This window comes from Danio rerio, chromosome 15, assembly GCF_049306965.1.
Source record: "Danio rerio strain Tuebingen ecotype United States chromosome 15, GRCz12tu, whole genome shotgun sequence".
Taxonomy (NCBI): Eukaryota; Metazoa; Chordata; class Actinopteri; order Cypriniformes; family Danionidae; genus Danio; species Danio rerio.
In genome coordinates, this window is record NC_133190.1 from 44352352 (window position 1) to 44371872 (window position 19521).

The 19521-nt window shown below is 36.0% G+C and overlaps 2 protein-coding genes across 2 annotated transcripts in view; one reads left to right on the top strand and one right to left on the bottom strand.

Annotated features, from left to right (window-relative positions):
• The window catches only part of clstn2b (calsyntenin 2b), a 111649-nt gene extending 93928 nt beyond the window's left edge, over positions 1-17721 (top strand). The window contains exons 12-18 of the mRNA XM_693062.10: positions 5069-5271; positions 7824-7991; positions 8074-8216; positions 8300-8417; positions 9929-10110; positions 13956-15209; positions 17403-17721. Of these exons, the coding sequence (XP_698154.5) occupies positions 5069-5271; positions 7824-7991; positions 8074-8216; positions 8300-8417; positions 9929-10110; positions 13956-14120 (979 nt within the window). The 3' untranslated portion in view covers positions 14121-15209; positions 17403-17721. The remainder of the gene's footprint in view (positions 1-5068; positions 5272-7823; positions 7992-8073; positions 8217-8299; positions 8418-9928; positions 10111-13955; positions 15210-17402) is intronic.
• LOC101884422 (uncharacterized) overlaps positions 1-17806 on the bottom strand; it is a 119313-nt gene extending 101507 nt beyond the window's left edge. The window contains exon 1 of the mRNA XM_073924032.1: positions 17648-17806. The gene's annotated coding sequence lies outside the window, so the exon portion shown is untranslated. The remainder of the gene's footprint in view (positions 1-17647) is intronic.
• Positions 17807-19521: the final 1715 nt, after the last annotated feature.

Below are 19521 nucleotides of genomic sequence, written 5' to 3' on the forward strand. Positions count from 1 at the left end.
CAAGACTTCATCATGTGCACGTCTTAATCTGATTCAGATGAAAATTATTTACCTTATTCACTACAGCAAAACCAAACTAAAATCTACCCCAATATACACCGTTGCAACTCATGCAAGGCAGACCTAACCCATATGTTCTGGTCATGTGACAAACTGAGACGATTTTAGTCTTTAATATTTGAGATCTTAAACTCAGCCTTCAATTTAAGAATTCAACCAAATCCGGAAATGGCTCTTTTTGGAGTAGCAAATGAGGACATCCATGTAGCCAAAGAAATAGATAACGCCTTTGCCTTTGTAACATTAATAGCCAGAAGAAGAATTCTTATGGAGTGGAAATCACCAATGCCACCTAAACTGTCACTTTGGCTTAGTGATGTAATGCTATTTTTGAAAACAGAAAAAATAAAATATTTTCTCAGAGGATCAACCAAAACATTTTTCAAAACATGGGACCCTCTAATAATTCATATTGAGACTAATGTACTCCTCCAACCATAAATTCCCAACAACACCCTTTTATTTATTTATTTATTTTTTTTGTCAATTTATTTTTATTTTATTCTCATTTTTATTATTATTATTTCTTATTATTATTAATATATATTTTTTATTTAATGCATTTCCTTTTTATATTAATTTTTATTATGTTCATTTGTCTGTTTCAAATGAATGTATGGTTCAAAAAAAAAGAAAAGAAAATACCTGTCAATAGCCCCTTTCACACAGTTATACCAGTAAATATCTGGAAAATTTCCGGAACGACTTTACCGGTATATTCAAAAAAGCGCTGTTCACACAGGCGAGGACGTTACGGAAATTTTCCGGAAAAGAGTATTCACACATCCATTCCAAAATACCGGTAAATACTGACATCATTCACCACAAATGAGCTTTAAACGGCTGCGCTTGTATTTGTAAACATTTGACTAAATTACAAACTCTGTGGATGATCAATATTGTGAACGACTTTCGCAGGATCACTTTCGATATGTGCGTGTGCAGGCGCTCACAGGCTGTTTCACAGGCACACGCAAAGCTTGAAGGTAAACAAACAACGGCTTATCATAAGCATCTCATATTCAAAGGAAAAATATTCAAAGGCTTTTATTCTCACAAACCGCGCGGGCGTAAATGCGTCTGACTGTTGTGATTGGCTAAAGCAGACGTCTCACGTCAGCACGTTCTAGACGTGCACGCGCTTATTACGGTAATCTTCCTTCTGCATTCACACAGCGCAGCATTCCAGCAAATTGCCGGTAATGTTACAACTTCTCTTTCCGGAAAATAGCCAGAACGAATTTACCGGTATTTTAAAAAAGGACCTGTTCACACATACAACCTTTCCGGAAAATTGCCGGCAATTTTCCGGAATGGTCTGTATGTGTGAAAGGGGCTATTGAATACCTGCAATGTACTGTACCTTTTGTCAAAAACACAATAAAAAAATGCAGCCATAGTGGCAGATTCAAAAACAAGACTAACAACCTATGTTTATGAAAGACAGATGGACACTAGTGGGCGGGGCTTTCCAAAGGGCCGGAGTGGGACTCCTTTCCAGCCCTGGAGTTTTAAGCCTCAGACCGGCCCACCTCAGTTCAGACTGACTATATTAAAATAAGGTCATTTCCAAATCAGTTTCTAATGCTACTATCACGTCTTTTTTTGAGAAAACATCTGCTTTAGAACTTCAAATGTTCAACAACCCTAACAGTCTTATATGTCTTAACAATAAAAATGAAAAAAATAAATCAATTACTCAGATAAGGATCGAACCCGGGTCTGCCGCGTCGTAAACTAAAGTGCTCTCCACTGAGCTGCGAGAAAAAAGATAAAAAAAAAGAGTAGAGCTGCGGTAAAATAATGAATAAAAAGGCTGTGGTCAAGTAAATAAATTAATAAATTTAAAAAGTGTGACTGCTGAGAACAACAGATTCTAAAGCTAGGGACACCGGCCCTTGTGGCCAAAAACGGACCGGCCCACCGGGAATTCCCCCGGTCCTCCCGATTAGCCAATCCGGGCCTGGCTTTCCCCCTCTGATGATGTGTACAAAAGGAAAATGTCAATTTCAAAGTCTACATTTCTGCACACTATTTTTATGAAGTGTGATAATAAAAATTAAAATGAATGATTTTTTACTATCAGACACTGGATATAGTCACAGACTGCTGCCACACAACTGTGTCTAAACCACTTATAAAATAGATTTAAGCATACAGTATCCTGCAGCAAACAGCTGTTTCAGTCAAGCACCAATTAATCTCTTCATCCTCAGCATATCTAAAGCTTCAGTCACAGATGGTTTCCTCCATTCATTTCCGGTGTGCTGATGAATGCGAGTGTTTGTTTGCGGCGGGATTAAGAACGACGCGTTTAATTAAAGAGGGGCGGATCTGCGTTCATTTGCGGATAATGGACTTCCTGCTTCCTGACGCTGGAGTTGCAAATTAATTCTAGCGAGCGGTGTTTGTGTTTTGCTTTTAAGCCTATTAAGTCCAATTACGGCGAGATTCAAGAAAGCCGAAGTGTTATTAATTCACCACGGGTGCAGTTTTTGCTCTTTGTGTGAAGTTATCAGCCACTGCAGTCTCTGTAATGAGTCGGGAACGGCTCCAAAATCATTTGTTTACACTCTGAAAATCACCGTCTAATGCTGCTTATCATTTATATCCAAGTGGAGACGTCTTCACCTCTGAATGAATGCATGCGGGTTTTCAAATTAACTTTATGGCACTTTTGAAAATGTCAAGTGAAACAGCAGCCCTGAAGTAAAAATAAAACTTAATGGCAAGCAAATTCTTAGCAAAACAAATTCCATTTAAGATTCATGGGTTTCTTCAAGAAAGTCCTTTGAAGGTATAATTTATATAGGGCAGTGCAAAATCGTGTGCAATAAAAATGTGATATAATGATAACTGTGTAAAAGATGATAGATTGAGTGATCAATAGCCCCTTTCACACAGTGATACCGGTAAATATCCGGAAAATTTCCGGAACGACTTTACTGGTAAATTCAAAAAAGCGCTGTTCACACAGGCGAGGACGTTACAGAATTTTTCCGGAAAAGAGCATTCACACATCCATCGCAAAATGCCGGTAAATTCTGACATCATTAACCGGAAATTACCTCTAAACGTCTGCGCTTGTGTTTGTAAACATTTGACTACATTACAAACTCTTTGGATAAATCAGTATTGAGTACAACTCCAATGAAAACATAGAGAAACACTTTCGCATGTCGAGATGTTCATGATATGTGTGTGTGCTGGCGCTATAGGCGCTCACTGGCACACGCAAAGCTTGAAGGTAAACAAACAACGGATTATCATAAACATTTTATCGATAATTATTTACACAGTTAGCATTAAGAAGGAACATAGAAACGTTATCTGACTAACATCTAGCAGCTAAAGGTTTCTGGAAAAATATTCAAAGGCTTTTATTCTCATAAACCGCGCACACGTGAATGCGTCTGACTGTTGTGATTGGCTAAAGCAGACGTCTCACGTCAGCACGTTCTAGACGTGGACGTGCTCTTTCCGGCAATCTTCCTTCTGCATTCACACAGCGCAGCATTCCGCCAAATTACCAGTAATGTTACAACTTCTCTTTCCGGAAAATAGCCAGAACTAATTTACCAGTATTTTCAAAAAGGGCCTGTTCACACATACACACCTTTCCAGGAAAATTGCTGGTAATTTTCCGGAAAGGTCTGTATGTGTGAAAGGGGCTACTGTCTGGTTGTAGAGAGAGCAGGAGCCAACGACAGAAATGGAGACCCCGGGAACTGAGACTGTTCATTCTATTCACCTAGAGAGGTAGAAACAGAAGAACATTTCCTACTTCACTTTGATCACTACCCCCACGTTAGAGTTGAATATTTCCAAAAAAATTCCAATTTATTTATCTAAATATGGCATTATCAAATTCGGTAAAATGACAATATATTTTAGGTGAAAATCCCACAATGACCCCAACAGCAGCCAAATACAAAAAAAAAGTCTGAGTTTGTGGCAGGCTGACACGTACTGTGGGGCATACTGTATGTTTCATAGCCACGTCACACCGAAACGCCTAAAGACTCGTTAAGAAGACGATTCATTCGAACCACTATGATTCGACTTTCTTTTCTTTTTTTTAGATGAATCAATAGTTTTAAAAACTGTCCACTTTCAGAATTAAGCTGGATATTCCACTTCACTTAGAGCTGTGTTACACTCTACATGGAAGGTCACCCATAATAGGGGCTCTCTAAATTAAGATTGCGACTTTATTGATATTGCATTGGATTCAGTGATTATGGAACTGCGAAAAACTAGGGGGTCTGAATCTAGTTCTCCACATGGTCTCCGATCCAGATACTGACCAGGCTCAGCCCTGCTTAGCTTAATCGAGCAACCGGTCTTGGGCAGCAAACACATAGGTCCCACTTTATATTAAGTGGCCTTTAACTAATAAGTACTTACACAGGAATTAATAGTTTGTACTTATTGTGTAAATACATGTATTTACTGTGTACTTATGCTTGATTAAATACCCGTATGTAATTACATCTGTAATTAACTTTTGTAACTACATTTGTAAATACACTGTTGACCATTCCTTGCACCATTGGTCACCAATCCAATTCAAAGTATACCTAGTAAGACCTTGATTAGCTTGTTTAGGTGTTTGATTAGGGTTGGAGCTAAAATCTGCAGGGCACCGGCCCTCCAGGAACAAGTTTGATGACCCCTGCCTTACACCTTAAACCACCCTTAAACCTACCCATACCACCAAACCTGTTCATAACCCAACCTCTATCCCAACTCAAAAGCACCACAAGTGTTTTCAAATACATTATAAACACAGTATTGTATTTATTTTTTGATGGAAGTACATAGTAGTTAAGGACACTTAATATAAATTGGGACCAACACATATTTTTCTTATATACTCTCTTGCACTAAAGTCATCAGCAATTTTTAAATATTTCCATTTGTTTCAATAACTCTAAACAATATGTGTGTGTCAGAAATAACCCACCAAACTGAAAGCGAGTGTTGTTGTTGTTTGTGATCTCTGCAGGTGTTTTGGAGAGGATGTGTGTATTTCTGTCCCTGACATTGAGGTGGTTGTCATGGTAATGCAGCCCAGTGAAGCACGCATCACAATCACTGGGGCGGAGCATCTCACAATCCCCGCCTACGACCTTGCCCTCGGCCTATCGCTGTTCAGAGATTTGCATATCATCAGCACGGTTACCAAAAGGGACAAAGTGACAAACATGGGTACAAAAAAAAGCCACATTTCTAGAAATGTCTGCTTTTTTTCTCACAATGTACAATTAACTCAAGCTTAAATTTAATTTACACACTGTTCTACATTTTACATATTGACCAGCCGCATTGTGTATCAGTATGAGATTTGACAGGGCATCATTTACAGCAAATAAAATGAAATAAAACTAGGAATGTAGAGCACAGGTTGCACTTTTTTGGTGCTTTATCATCATTTTTTGGAGCTTGACAGGATCCATCCTATGGCCAGGAGCAAAACTGCTAAACTTTACCTTCAGTGCTGCACAAAAGATAGTCAGTCAATGACACGAGGGCGAGTAAATGATGACAGATTTTTCCTCTTTGGGTGAACTATTTCTGCAGCAGAAACATTCTTGATGAAAACAGCCCACAAACGAAGTCCCCGAACGCAGCGCTGAGCACATTATTCACTGACAAACTGCGCAGGTGTCACGCTGTTTTGGTGGCAAACAACAGAACAACAGTAAATGCAAAAAAAAACATGTTAATAAATCATAAAAGGCAGATGCTCGCTGCACTTCCACACTGAACACAAGACGTGAGCCTCTGGAAAATCTCAAACACCCCAAGTCCACTGTCCTCACAGAAAACTACATTTTTCTTGCTCTTCTTAAATGAAATAAGTAGATATATGCAACAGTTCAGTTTTAAAGATATTTTTACTAACCAAAAATGCATAACATTAATTCAAAGTTATAGTAAATAATTAAATTACAAAAGAATTTCATTTTTTAAAATAAAAGATTTATTTTTTAAATAAACATGTTTTTTTTAAATCTTCTATTAAAACTTCCTAAAATAAATGCATCATGGTTTCCAAAAAAAAAACAAACAAACAAACATGAAGCACTGATTACACTCACCGGCCACTTTATTAGGTACACCTTACTAGTCCCGGGTTGGACACACTTTTATCCTTTGTGACAGATTCAACAAGGCACTGAAAATATTCCTCAGATATTTTGGTCCATATTGACATGATGGCATAACGCAGTTGCAGATTTGTCGGCTGCATGTGCATGATGCGAATCTCCCGTTCCACCACATCCCAAAGGTGCTCTATTAGATTGAGAATCTGGTGACTGTGGAGGCCATTTGAGTACAGTGAACTCACTGTCATGTTCAAGAAACCAATCTCAGATGATTTACGCTTTATGACATGGTGCGTTATCCTGCTGGAAGCAGCCATCAGATGGGTACACTGTGGTTATAAAGAGATGGACGTGGTCAGCAACAATACTCAGGTCAGGCTGTGCTGTTGACTTGATGCTCAATTGGTACTAATGGGCCCAAAGTGTGTCAAGAAAATATCCCCAACACCATTACACCACCACCAGCAGCCTAAACCTTAATACAAGGCAGGATGGATCCATGCTTTCATGCTGAACCTACCATCTAAATGTCGTAGCAGAAATGGAGACTCATCAGATCAGACAACGTTTTTCTAATCTTCTCATGTCCAATTTTGGTGAACCTGTGTGAATTGTAGCCTCAGTTTCCTGTTCTTGGCTGACAGGAGTGGCATCCGGTGTGGTCTTCTGCTGCTGTAGCCCATCCACCCCAAGAATCAAAGTGTTGTGTGTTCAGAGATGCTCTTCTGCATACCTCGGTTGTACGAGTGATCATTTGAATTACCTAATAAAGGCATACCTAATAAAGTGGCCGATGAGTTTGTAATTCATAATGTTCAATGAACTGCAAACTAGCCTATTAATATGATAGCTGAAGAATATTTTACATTTTCTTCTTCTTTTTATTATTATTACATAATTTTTGGTCAGTTAAATGTGGCCTTGGCGAGCATAAGAAATGTATTTCCAAACAAAACAAACCATAGACACTCTTAAGTTATTTTGTGGTATTTATTTAGTGGTGTGCAAAAATATTCCTTTATTCGCCAATATCATCGAAATAAATACTACAAAACCACTTAAGGGTGTCTATGATTAATAATCAAATACTTTACATGTTTGCGACACTCATCTCTATATGGTTAGTTTGCATGGTAGCTCACTTTATACCATGTTTTACTTGATGCAAATTGATCAGGTTGGAGTCTAGTAAAGCACAGTTCCACAAAAAACCCAGGTAAATCTATGTAGTCGCAGTGCCCGTTTATAATATAAATATCATTATTGTGTAAAGGAACATTATTTGTTAGGGTCATTCTGTCTCCTAGTGTTAATTTGAACTATAACCTGCAGTTAGACATAACACAAAAAAAAATGTAGACTGAAAGATGCATTTCCAATGAGCCTGCATTGATTTTCACAATTTTCACAATGTTACACTTTCACAAATTATTTTAAAATAATCCTATAATTTAAATAAAATTTGCACTTTCAAAGTCAATTTCTAAAGTCATGATGAAATTTTAGGCACTCAAAAATGCCAATCATAAACAATATTCATAAATCAACAGCCAAACTTGCTTTAAAAATGTAAATAATAATGACTTATAACTAAAGAAAATGTCTGTCAAACACCTAATAACAACTCGTTTCATTATTGTGTGTGTGCAGATCACAGGTCAAGTGCAAAGGAAACTGCTCATAATCTGGATTACTGTGACATCTTGGTATTGGGGGAGGAGTTAAGGGCGGGGCTAGAGAGTCTGGAACTGCATCACAGTGCCTTATTGGGAAAACACCTGGAATACGCCAACTCCAGCACCGGCATGTCCATATATGGTACGATCAAAAACTCAATTTCCTTCTCAAATTTTCCCCAATACAAACTCCTCAGCTCTGTCTTCATCGACATCTGTTGTAGGTGTGGACTCTATTTCTCACTACACTGAGGTGATCAGACAGGTGCGATATCAGAGCCGTCGTGCTGTCGATTCAGTCCGCACCTTCAGACTCACCTGTTCAGAACTCAACGGACGATACACTAGCGATCAGTACACATTACAGGTGAGAAACAAATGAAGAGATTATTGTTGTAGTCGCACTAATCAAGCCTCAGCTTTGATATGATCTCCCTCACTGTTCACAAGGTCAACATCCTTCACAGTGAGGAGGCCAGAGAACATGTCAATCATTTGATGACCCCACCCAAATCTATGCAAATTACTCATCGTACAGTCATGGAGTCTAACAACTACTTCAACTTAGGTGAGTCAAAGTCAGCCAGAATGTATGCGAATGAATGTTGTGTTGTAAAATAAGGCAGTTATTAAATAACATGATAGTAATTTTGTTTATTAATACTGATATTAATATTGGTGCGGCGCAAATGTTTGTTTTGCTATTTCCAGCCCAAGTACATGTCTCAAACATAATAATCCCACTTTATAATTAGGAGTAGTTCTATTAAGATGTCATAATTTTACTGTACATTAACAAACAAGACATTAAAAGTCTGTTCAAGTCCACCATAATGACTGTACAAAATTTAGCATTTTAAGCAGCAGTAGACCTACACATAGGCCTAATATTATTAGTTTTGTTTTACCATATCGTCACTTTAGAATGATAAGCTTCTATCTGACATTTTTGTCAAAATTGAGTTACTGACATATTCCTATTAAATGACAACTTATTTACATTCAATTCAGCTTTATTTGTATAGCGCTTTTACAATGTGGATTGTGTCAAAGCAGCTTCACATAAATGGTCATAGTAACTGGAGCAGTGTAGTTTAGTTTTTAGTGTTTAAGTTCAGTTCAGTTTAGCTCAGTTCAGTGCAATTTAAAATCATTACTGAGAGTTCAGACACTGAAGAGCAAATTCATCGATGCATAGCTCTACCAATCCTGAACCATGCAAGCCAGCCATTTACATTATGGGTTGTTTTTTTATAAGTTATTTATTATTTATTTATTTATAATTTTTAAACAGGAAAAGATTAAAAGATAATCGGGCCTGACTCAGCATGAATGCTGTTTTCAGCAGGTTCCTGCTCTGCAGAACATAAAAACAGACAGACATCTCATCCATCAACACAGTACAAACAATCACCAAACATATAAGATAAAGAAAAAGTTGTTTACATTTCAAGACTTAAAAAAAAATAATGTTACACACATACTGTTTGCTATAGGATTGCAAAAACTTTGAAGCTCAATATCTCAAAATCATTCAGAAGCCAGATAGAACCGTATAATTCTAAGGTGATGATACGTTTGAGAATTTGAGAATTAATTACATCTAAAGTATCATAAGAAAATCGGGATCTTGATTTTAAGCAAAAAAAAAAAAATTAACAATTCAAATTTTAGCCAGAATCGTGCAGCTCTACCCTAAATGTTTTTAAATTATTGCCATACTGAGAGCAGCCGCAGATAGTTCACCTCAGATTTTGAAATTAAAATACCTAGCAGACAGTTTGAAAATTAAAGTCAGAACTGTGATTCAGCTCAAATCAACATCAGTCACTCAGTAGCCTATTAATAACGTTAAAGACTTTTAATATGTAGAAATTAGATTAAAAGCCTTTGCCATTTTGTTGAGAGGCATGTCGTGTTTGGTGCCGACAGCCAAATTGCATGTTGTTCGGATACAGAGCCACTTTAAAATTCTAAAAGTAACAATAATAAAATCAAACTTGACAATATACACAGAAAGCTCATAACTTGGCATCTACTCTGTGCCTCCTAATTTGATGCATTTATTGTCATCTCTAGTTGTGCCTGCTGTTTCTACATCAGTGGTTGTGGTGTGCATCGCCGCCCTGCTGGTGGTTCTGCTGGGCGTTTACCAGCTCAACCAAACACAAAACAAAGACAGCATCCAAACACACACACTGGCAGAGGAACAAGTGGACTGTGAAGGCTCTTCTCTCTCCATCACTGTCAACCCACTGCAGGTACGACAAACCAGCCACAAAACCAGCCAACACAACACACAATCATGTAAAGAAGCTGCCAAGATGTTGACACCTGTCAAACTGTCAGAGCACACACACACACACACACACACACACACACACACACAAGTCTCTATGAAAACACAAACTTCTTTTTACAGCTGACAGGACAGAACTGCAGTCGCACAATGAGCTGGAGCTTGTTTAAACTCGGTTGTTTCTAGAAAACAAATGTACTAGAGTCACATTCATGGAAACAATTAAGACATCCTAGGACATATCTTATTTGGACAAATCTCAGTTTCTCTTTATTTAACTGGACTGTTTTATCTATGGATTTGAGCAAAATGTTAATATTTATTTTGTTTTATAAAGGTAAAGGTTTTTGGAGCATTTCTTCCCAATCTCAATTAAGAATTGTGTAATTGAGACAAATTTTCTGGTCAGAATAAATTAATGGTGCATCAGTTAATGCATTTACTAACATAAACGACTAGCAATACATATCTTACACTATGTATGAAGCATCTTTGTTAACATGAGTTAACATTATGCATTATGTTAACATTATGTTAACATGATGCAACATTAAAAAGTCAAAAAAAATAATGATGTTATAGTAAATGTTAATAAATCTATCACTCTTCTGATTGTTCATACTTAATTCATGTCAGTAAATACATTAACTAATGCAGTGTTTCTAAACCACATTTCTGGAAGACCAACAGCTCTGCACATTTTCCGTATCTCATCAAAATATTTGCCTTAATCTGAATAAGACCATAATATGATTAAGGTGTTTACATGAGTTGCTTTTTAAATGTTCCTTTCATGATCCCGCCTTACCTGTTATAGCACATAATTCAATTAACATTGTCACTATGCTATCCACATTTCCTCTCGAGTTTCAAGTAATTTCGTGGGTTTCATTCTTAATTTGTCAAGTTTAACTGCAGTTTGAAAGTTTCACTTTCATTCAGGAATATTTCATGCATTCCCCCCAAATGAGGTACAAACACTGACGTAATAGTTTAAGGTGTTTACATTCGGAGAGCAGCATTTCCAGAGGATTATTGTAGTGATATGAACATACTGTAAACTTAAGCTCCTACACACCGGGACGCTTTTCATTTGCGTTTATTGTCAGCGTTTTACAAGATGTTTTTCCGCATTCAAACCCAAGCGATTTTCACTGGCGTAAACCAGAAGAGTATGCAAAATCACTCCGTGACGTTAGATAGCGCTACACAACTTTAAGCTTTCGACACCCGCTTGTAACACAGAAGAAGAGGAAAAGAGGAAGTTCATACGCTTGTTGTTAAAGTTACTGGTGACTCGAACAAGCATAGATGGTTCAAGTAGCAGCTCCAGCGCTAGTGATGAAGAAATTATTATTGTTCACAAGAGCAATAAAGCAGCTAAACGTTCATATCGCCTCTGGGCATCTTCTTCAATGTGCACTCGCATTGACAGTTTTGCGCTTGAGCGCCTCCAAGTGCTGTTTACTTTAACTTCAGCAGCTCCGTGCACGTGAACAAAAGTACCAACCTGATTGGTGGAAAAGGTTTTACCGCGGCGCGTCAAATAAAAAAAACGAGAATGAGGCTTTTTTTTTTTTAAATGATGCTTTTGGGCCTGCCATTTTGCACGTTGGTGTGCACAATCACATTGACGCCCTTTATTTAGTCACAAGGCGTTAAATGTCAACAGAAAACGCGGGCAAAAAATGTCTCTGTGTGCACAAGCCTTTACTAACTAAATCATTTTGACTAAGGTCTGTCTTTAAAATTAAAAGAGTACTGCTGACTATACTAACTAACTTCACCTCTGAATAAAAAAAGAACACTAATCACACACTTACCAAATCTGTAGAAACAGGACAATCAACAACAACTGGAATCGGGTCTTTTTTTTTTAAAGGAAGACGAGTGGCAAATCCAGATTTCAAGGATTTTTACCGGCGAGTAGAGACATCCAGTCTCCACACTGGAATTTACACAAGGATCTAATCGCCTTGACATACCTTCAAAATTTCTTTTCAAACCGCTAGAACAAATTAGCTCTAAATAACACAAAAACAACCAATTTTCAAATTTTTTGTGAAATATAGGTGTCCTATTAGTGTTTTTAGCAGCGTGGGGCACATATATGACTGTCAACACCTCAAAAAATGTGTTTTAGTGTTTCGTGACCGTTTAAGAGTATTATTACATTATAGTAGGGATGTAACGGTATCAGAATTTCACGGTACGGTAATACCTCGGTATGAATGTCACGGTACGGTATTTATTGAATCATTTACAGGAAAAAACAAAACTTATGAAAATACTCCAAAAAAGTGCCAAAAGTGTCAATGACATACAAATTAGCCATCTATCTGTAAGCTTTGAAACAGGAACTTCAATTTTAATAACAAAAAATTATTAAACCATGTAAAAACAATAAAGTTTCAATTTAGTATTGTTGAAAACTCATCACATTCAACATTTAATCACACTCAGCCCATCTACCCAGATGAGAGCTCTGCTAATCGGACTTCTCATCAAGCATCTCCCGCTGGATCTAATCTCACTATATTTATTAAACGGGATATTTCATTTATCTTGTTGTCTTTATCTAACGACATATTCCCTGACTTTGGGCATTGGAATCTATTACTTGTTCTCAGGTAACGTGTTTTGGCTGAGCGCAAAGATAAGTTAATGATTAATGTAACCACGTACATTCTGTATATTGACTGATCGCTTGCCTTTATTTCCTATAATGTATAAACTTATTGTATGTTATACTTTTAAAATGGCCATTATCGATTATTAAAACTGATACTCAGCAAAAGAGAGGCTGTGTTTCGTATTTTCACTGAAATTGAAAGGAGGCAGTTGTTATCGGCTCCGTTTTGTTATAAATATCCACACAGTGAAGATGACGCTCAACTTATGCAGCACGACGCCTCAACATGTCTGCTGTCTAAGTTGCTAATATTAAAATGAAAATAGGCAGTTCCTTAAATCATGTTTACATTTTATTGTTGATAAAGTGAAACAACGAAGCCAGGGTGATGTGAATGAAGTTATAAAGTACACTGTTCCCTTTGAAGATTTACCCGTGTCCTCGGTATAGTCTGCTTTTCCATATCAAACTGAGAAGAAGAGACTGCAGCCTTGATCAAACTTGCGAAGTCTGAACTTACACGGAGAGGATGCAGGAACTGAACTGTGCGTGTTAGGCTACCTAATATTCAGGAAAAGCCCCAATCAGAGAGGCGAACGTCTGCAGCCCCGCCTCCGTTTTCAGAAGTCTCCGTTTTCCATCATCCACACTGAGACATTATCCACACATTTCGAAACGCTCCGTTTTCGGCGCTCGAGAACTTCGGCGTAGTGTGGACGGTTGGCGTAACCGTAGCAAAACTTATGCGTTTTCAAACTAAAACGCATTAGTGTAAACAGGGCCTTAGAGTTTTCCAGCTCTTTTCATCCCCGCTTCTAGCAGCACACTCCATTTCCGCATTACTGGATCTGTAGCGACAACAGACCGCAAGGGATGATGGTCAAGCATGGGCTGATGGGTATTGTAGTTTTTGCTACCTCCCGTTCGCTTCATTCGCCTAAGCAAATTTTCTCAGAAGACCTATAGTTTTACCGAGTCATGCGACTTCGGTAATATCGAAAAAAATTAATATTGCGGTATGACGGTATTTACAATACCGTTACATCCCTACATTATAGTGATATTAAATTCTCATTTTTGGTAAACTATCCCTTTAATTTAAATTGCATAAACAGGCATAAACAAATAAAATGCAATGAACTGGAATATTTCACATCTATGTTGGTTCATTCTAGAATTGTCAGGAGCTTCAGTCAGCAGAAGTTACAGAGGAGGAGGAGGATGAAGAAGACTGCGCTATCTCTAGCACTGAATCCGACAGCGATGAGGAGGAAACAGACACACCTTTTACACATCGACAAACCAAGCAGCAATGGGGGAAAGCAACATTACACTGCTGAAAAACATCACAATGCTCTCTACCTGTAGCATTACAGCGTCCTGCAATACAAGTTTACAAGCAAACACACACATACACACACAGACATCCTCAGAAAAGACTCGACGCGGCACTGATCCTTCGTGGTACTGTTTCAGTTTGAGATGATGACAAACTAATAATAAAAAAAAACATCCCGTCTGATCCCTTTACGCTCTGTCTCTACCGCTGGAGGACAATAACAAAGCAGGAGACTGAAGCAGCGGTGAAACTCTGAATGCTCATAAAAGCAGCCGCCGGTTCGGGCTTTTGATATAAGAGAGTTTCTTTTTTTTTTTTTTTTTGAGGCCTCTACGGTGGATCTCATTGGATGGGAAATGATCATGCTAACATTAACGTCCTGAATTTTAGCTGTAATGAGAACACTTTTTGACATGATTCATTCAGTGCTGGGTAGATAACTGTAAAAAAACCTGTGTTGTTACTGATTACAATGCATAATTGTTGTAGGTAATCTACATTACACATTTTTTTAATTTTTGTGCTGTTGGGGATGTTTTCATCCACTCTAGGGTGATTTTGTGGGTCAATTTTCCACAACTAGTGATGTACGGATCACAAATCTCACAGTTCGGATCACATTATGGTTTTTTAGTCACGGATCGGACTATTTTTCGGATCAGCCAAAAAGGGGAGGAGACAAATGTCATTTGCATTCCATTTATTACAAAAACAGCACTGCGGGAAACTTTTGGTTTCAACAAACAGAATTTAAAAGCTGTAATTTTATTACAAATAAAATAAAGAAATAATCAGCTAAATAAAAATAAAATATTCTGTGAAAAAAAAATCACTGTTACTACTACTATTGCTGATGATGCTAAATTTTGAAATCTAACATTATTATTTGTAAAATCAATACTTTATTAGTATTATATATTATTTTTAGTCTCATTTTTAATAAATAATTCAGTCATACACTTATAAACCTTCATGTTTCATTGCTTGATGGATCATTATTTTTGAAGAATTATTTAGTGCATATTTTTGATAGCTGATTTAACCTATTGGTTAAATAATATAATTGCTGCCTACAACTTACATTTTTTGAGCATATGACAGTGATTTTAATCTTTACCATAAACACCAGTGGTTTTATCTTAAATATAAACTATTATTCCAGTACTTCTGTGTTATTTGACCGTTCATAACTAACTCGAAAGACTAAAACTGAATCTCTTTCTTGATTTTTGTTTTTCAAACGCAAATTTGAATGCAGCGATTTATAATTTATGTTGCGTGGATGTTGAGATCCCGATCTTACACTTAGCTTACTCGGCTTACACTGAATGCATTAATGCAGGCTAAACAAGTAGTGATAGAAAACACCTTTAATAACCTAAGAAACCCACCACATCCCGAATAACCAACCTCAAATTCTTTCATCGTCATTATATTTTTCAGGAAAGCCTATTTGCTTTCATACATGTGATCTGAATGACACGAGAAGCGATCTCTCTGCAATCGTTACAAATTTAGGCTTAATCTGCAAGCTTTTGAAAAATGTATTATTCCGCAGGTCACGTGTCCCAAACCGTGGGTTGTGATCCATACGAATCACGGATTAACTGTGATTTGTTACACCCCTAGCCACACTGTCTCGTAATGAAATGAAATAATTTTTGGTGACAAAACAAATTGACACACATTTTGGGGAAAAGTTTTGAAATTTGAAAAAAAAAAATAATAATAATAATTCAACAATACACTGGGCAAATTGACTACACTTTCTTTATGCTAGTAGCTGTTTTTGCCCCATTGACTTCCATTATAATGACATTTTTTATTGCAATTCCATGACACCATATTATTATGCAGTTTTGATTGCTTTTGGTTTTCCCTGTTGGGAAGAGGTCAAATTTGCCATTTAACTGTTGATCATCAGTTGCAGTAAAAAATAAATAAATAAATAAATAAAAATAAAAAGTTTAGCTTAGCTTAGCTTAGTTTTTGCCTTCTGTACTTTTCACACAGGCCTATGTGAAGGGTTAATGGTGTCAACAGATGATCAACAGTAAAAAAAGACACATCACACAAAGGTTGCATTATTATGTACCATATTATTCTTAAAATTAGGGTGGCACAGCTAAGATTTGTTTAGGCCGATACCAATTCCAAACAAAACATTTTAGGCTGATTTTGAAGCTGGTCAATTGCATACAATACTCTTTTGCATATTAATTTAGAAAAATAGTCATTGGATCCATTTAGCATTCAGTTGTCCAAACATTGATCAAGAGTGGTACAAGTTAAGCTTTCTTTAAAAATTACTATGACAATCTTGCTATTCTTTATTTTTAACAGCATTAACTTTACATTGACATATAATAAAACATATTTATTTAACATACCTACTGTAAATCAAGCCAGTGCTATAGCTATATGTAAATTACATATTATTTAAAAATTATTTAAAGGGGGTGACGCAGTGGGTAGTACTGTCGCTTCAAAGCAAGAAAATCGCTGGTTTGAGCCTCAGCTTGGTCAGTTGGCATTTCAGTGTAGAGTTTGCATGTTCTTCCCGTGTTTGTGTGTGTTTCCTCCGGCTGCTTCGATTTTCTCCAGTCTAAACACATGCACTAAAGGTGAATTGAATAAGCTAGATTGTCCGTAGTGTATGTGTGTGAATGAGAGTGTATGGGTTTCCCAGTAATGGGTTGCAGCTGGAAGGGTATCTGCTGCATAAAAAATATGATGTAAAAGTTGGCGGTTCATTCCGCTGTGGCGACCCCTGATGAATAAAGAGACTAAGCTGAAGGAAAATGAATGAATGACTATTTATAGGCAATTAACATCTAAAAACAATTGGTTATACAATGCAAAGGATTAAAAATCCATGGAAGTTATGCAAGCGAGACTAACAGACTGAAGTAAAAAAAAAAAATCATACCTCAGGTATGTAGAAATGATGTCAATATTAATGTCAATATTGGGGGGGGGGGGGGTGTAACAAATTGATCTACAATAACTTCTTTCTAAATATGAAAAGTAATAAATATTCATTAATTTAATATGGGCTAAATTCATTAATTTAACTCATATGTAAAAATACAAGTTGTTTATAGTAAATACTACAGTGTTTTTGAACTGTACTACAGTAATCTGATAGATAGATAGATAATATTTTGCTGTAATATATATATATATATATATATATATATATATATATATATATATATATATATATATATATATATAGTTAATCTGTTCACTACGGCTAATACTACATTATTCATTGACAGAGTAGTGAATACTACAATATCAGCATACACTTTACAACAATATTGTTCAGAAACACTATCGTATTTACTATAGTTTTTATATTGTGGCCTACTACCCAGCACTAGTGAATCTTGTACATGTCATCAGCACCTTTTAATAGTCATTTTCTCTGTGTAACACTGCAGTGTGTTTGTGTGCGAGGTGTTTCGTAAATGACGGTTTACTCGTTATAACGTGCAAATGAATGTGTGTATTTGTTCACCTTACCGACCCAGATTGCTCCTTCATGTGGTCATCGCCGCACTTTCTGTATCTTGGTTAATAAAAACAGTTTTAAGAGATTAGCCGTCTCATTTTTGCTCTTTAACAAGCGTCAAACGTTTGCTGTACGACAAACTATAACCAACTGTCGCTAGCAGCTCTAACGAAGAGCACCTGTTGTTGACGCTATAGGCAATACAACAGCGCCATCCAGTGGTCAATCATATGTAGCACGTAGATACGGTCATACGTCAGATTACTAGGTGTGTACTAGAAATATTTGATAAAATTAATTGGAAAAAAACTTGGCTCTTACCTTACAAATTGTGTGTTCCCAACAAAGTTAAAAAATTAATTTAAAAAAAGTGTTACACAATATCTACCCCACAAATGAGATTGTATCTAAATTCGGTAATCCTAACCCAAATTGTGTCTTCTGTACCTCAAGCATCAAATCAATTGATCATCTTTTTGTCAAATGCCCACATGTCAATGTTTTGGTCTGATTTATCTGTTTATTTTTCATCAAAATGTAAGTTTAGCATTGATTTTTCAACGTGTGATATAATTTGTTACTTTTCTCATGAAAAACATTTACTAAATTTTATATTCACAAATGTAAATTTTCTTCATCATTACCTAAACTGCAGAATTTTCTTTGTGACTTAAATTGTTTAATTACTACTTTACAAAATGTTTACAGCAAAAAAAGTGTTAAAACTGACATTTTATAAGGACTTTGTAAATATTGTTTAATTTGATAATTTGCCTCTGTACTCAGATTCTTTTATTTTATTTATTTATTTATTTATTTATTTATTGTTGTACTTGATGTCATCCATTGTTACGATTAATATGTTTGTATTGCTAAAACACAATAAAAAAAATAATAAAATAATAAAATATTTAATAACAATAATAATAATAATAAGCTAAAATATTTTGTAGTGAACGCCCTAAAATGGATAGTTCACTTAACAAATGACAATTCTGTGATCTATATTAATCTACTATATTAATGTTAAGTAATATGGAAAAAGGCCGAAAACCAGTAAGTTATGTTATATGATTACGTTAACCATTGACCAACATTGACGTCCATAGTATTTGCCACGTGAGGGTGAGTAAATGGTGAGTACATTATCATTTTTGGGTGAACTAACCCTTTTAAACCCCACAATACATACAGGGTTTTATACTTGTTAGCTCAACCAGGGTGTTTAGCTAAACGTTTATTTAGATGCCTGAATATTTTAGAGAAGGGAAGATATCATTTGCTCTTAGATTTGAGTCAAACTACAGAGAGTATAAATGACTGTCAATGCTGTTAATTTTAAACTGATTGCTAAATCCCATTTTGTTAAATTAAATAATTTATAATTAATTACTTCAGTAGCATTTAAATTTAATTAGCATGCGCTTTCTGATTGGAATAGCTCATCTGTGGTGAATATACTGTAACTTGTTTTTTGTAACCCAACAAAGCACCAAATTTTTAACTTAATTGGTTGAGTTATCAATAAATAACCAGACAAAAGGTTAAAAATAACCCAACAAGGCACCAAATATGTTTAACTCTACCATTGGGTTAAATAAATAACTCAAGGTGTTTTTAGAGTGTACGTGTACCACTAGGGGTACACAGAAGAATCAAATGTGTCATATGTACATGCTACATATATTTGAAAATGTATAGTAATGATTTATATATAAATATGATGACATATAGCCTATATTTCCAGGTGTTGATACTTGACATTTAAGTACAAGTGTTTGTTTTTTGACTTTTTAAGAACAGTAACCTATCATTTATAACTTTTAAAAGCACATTTTAATTTAAATGTTGACAATTTTATTTATTTATTTATTTAAATAAAAGC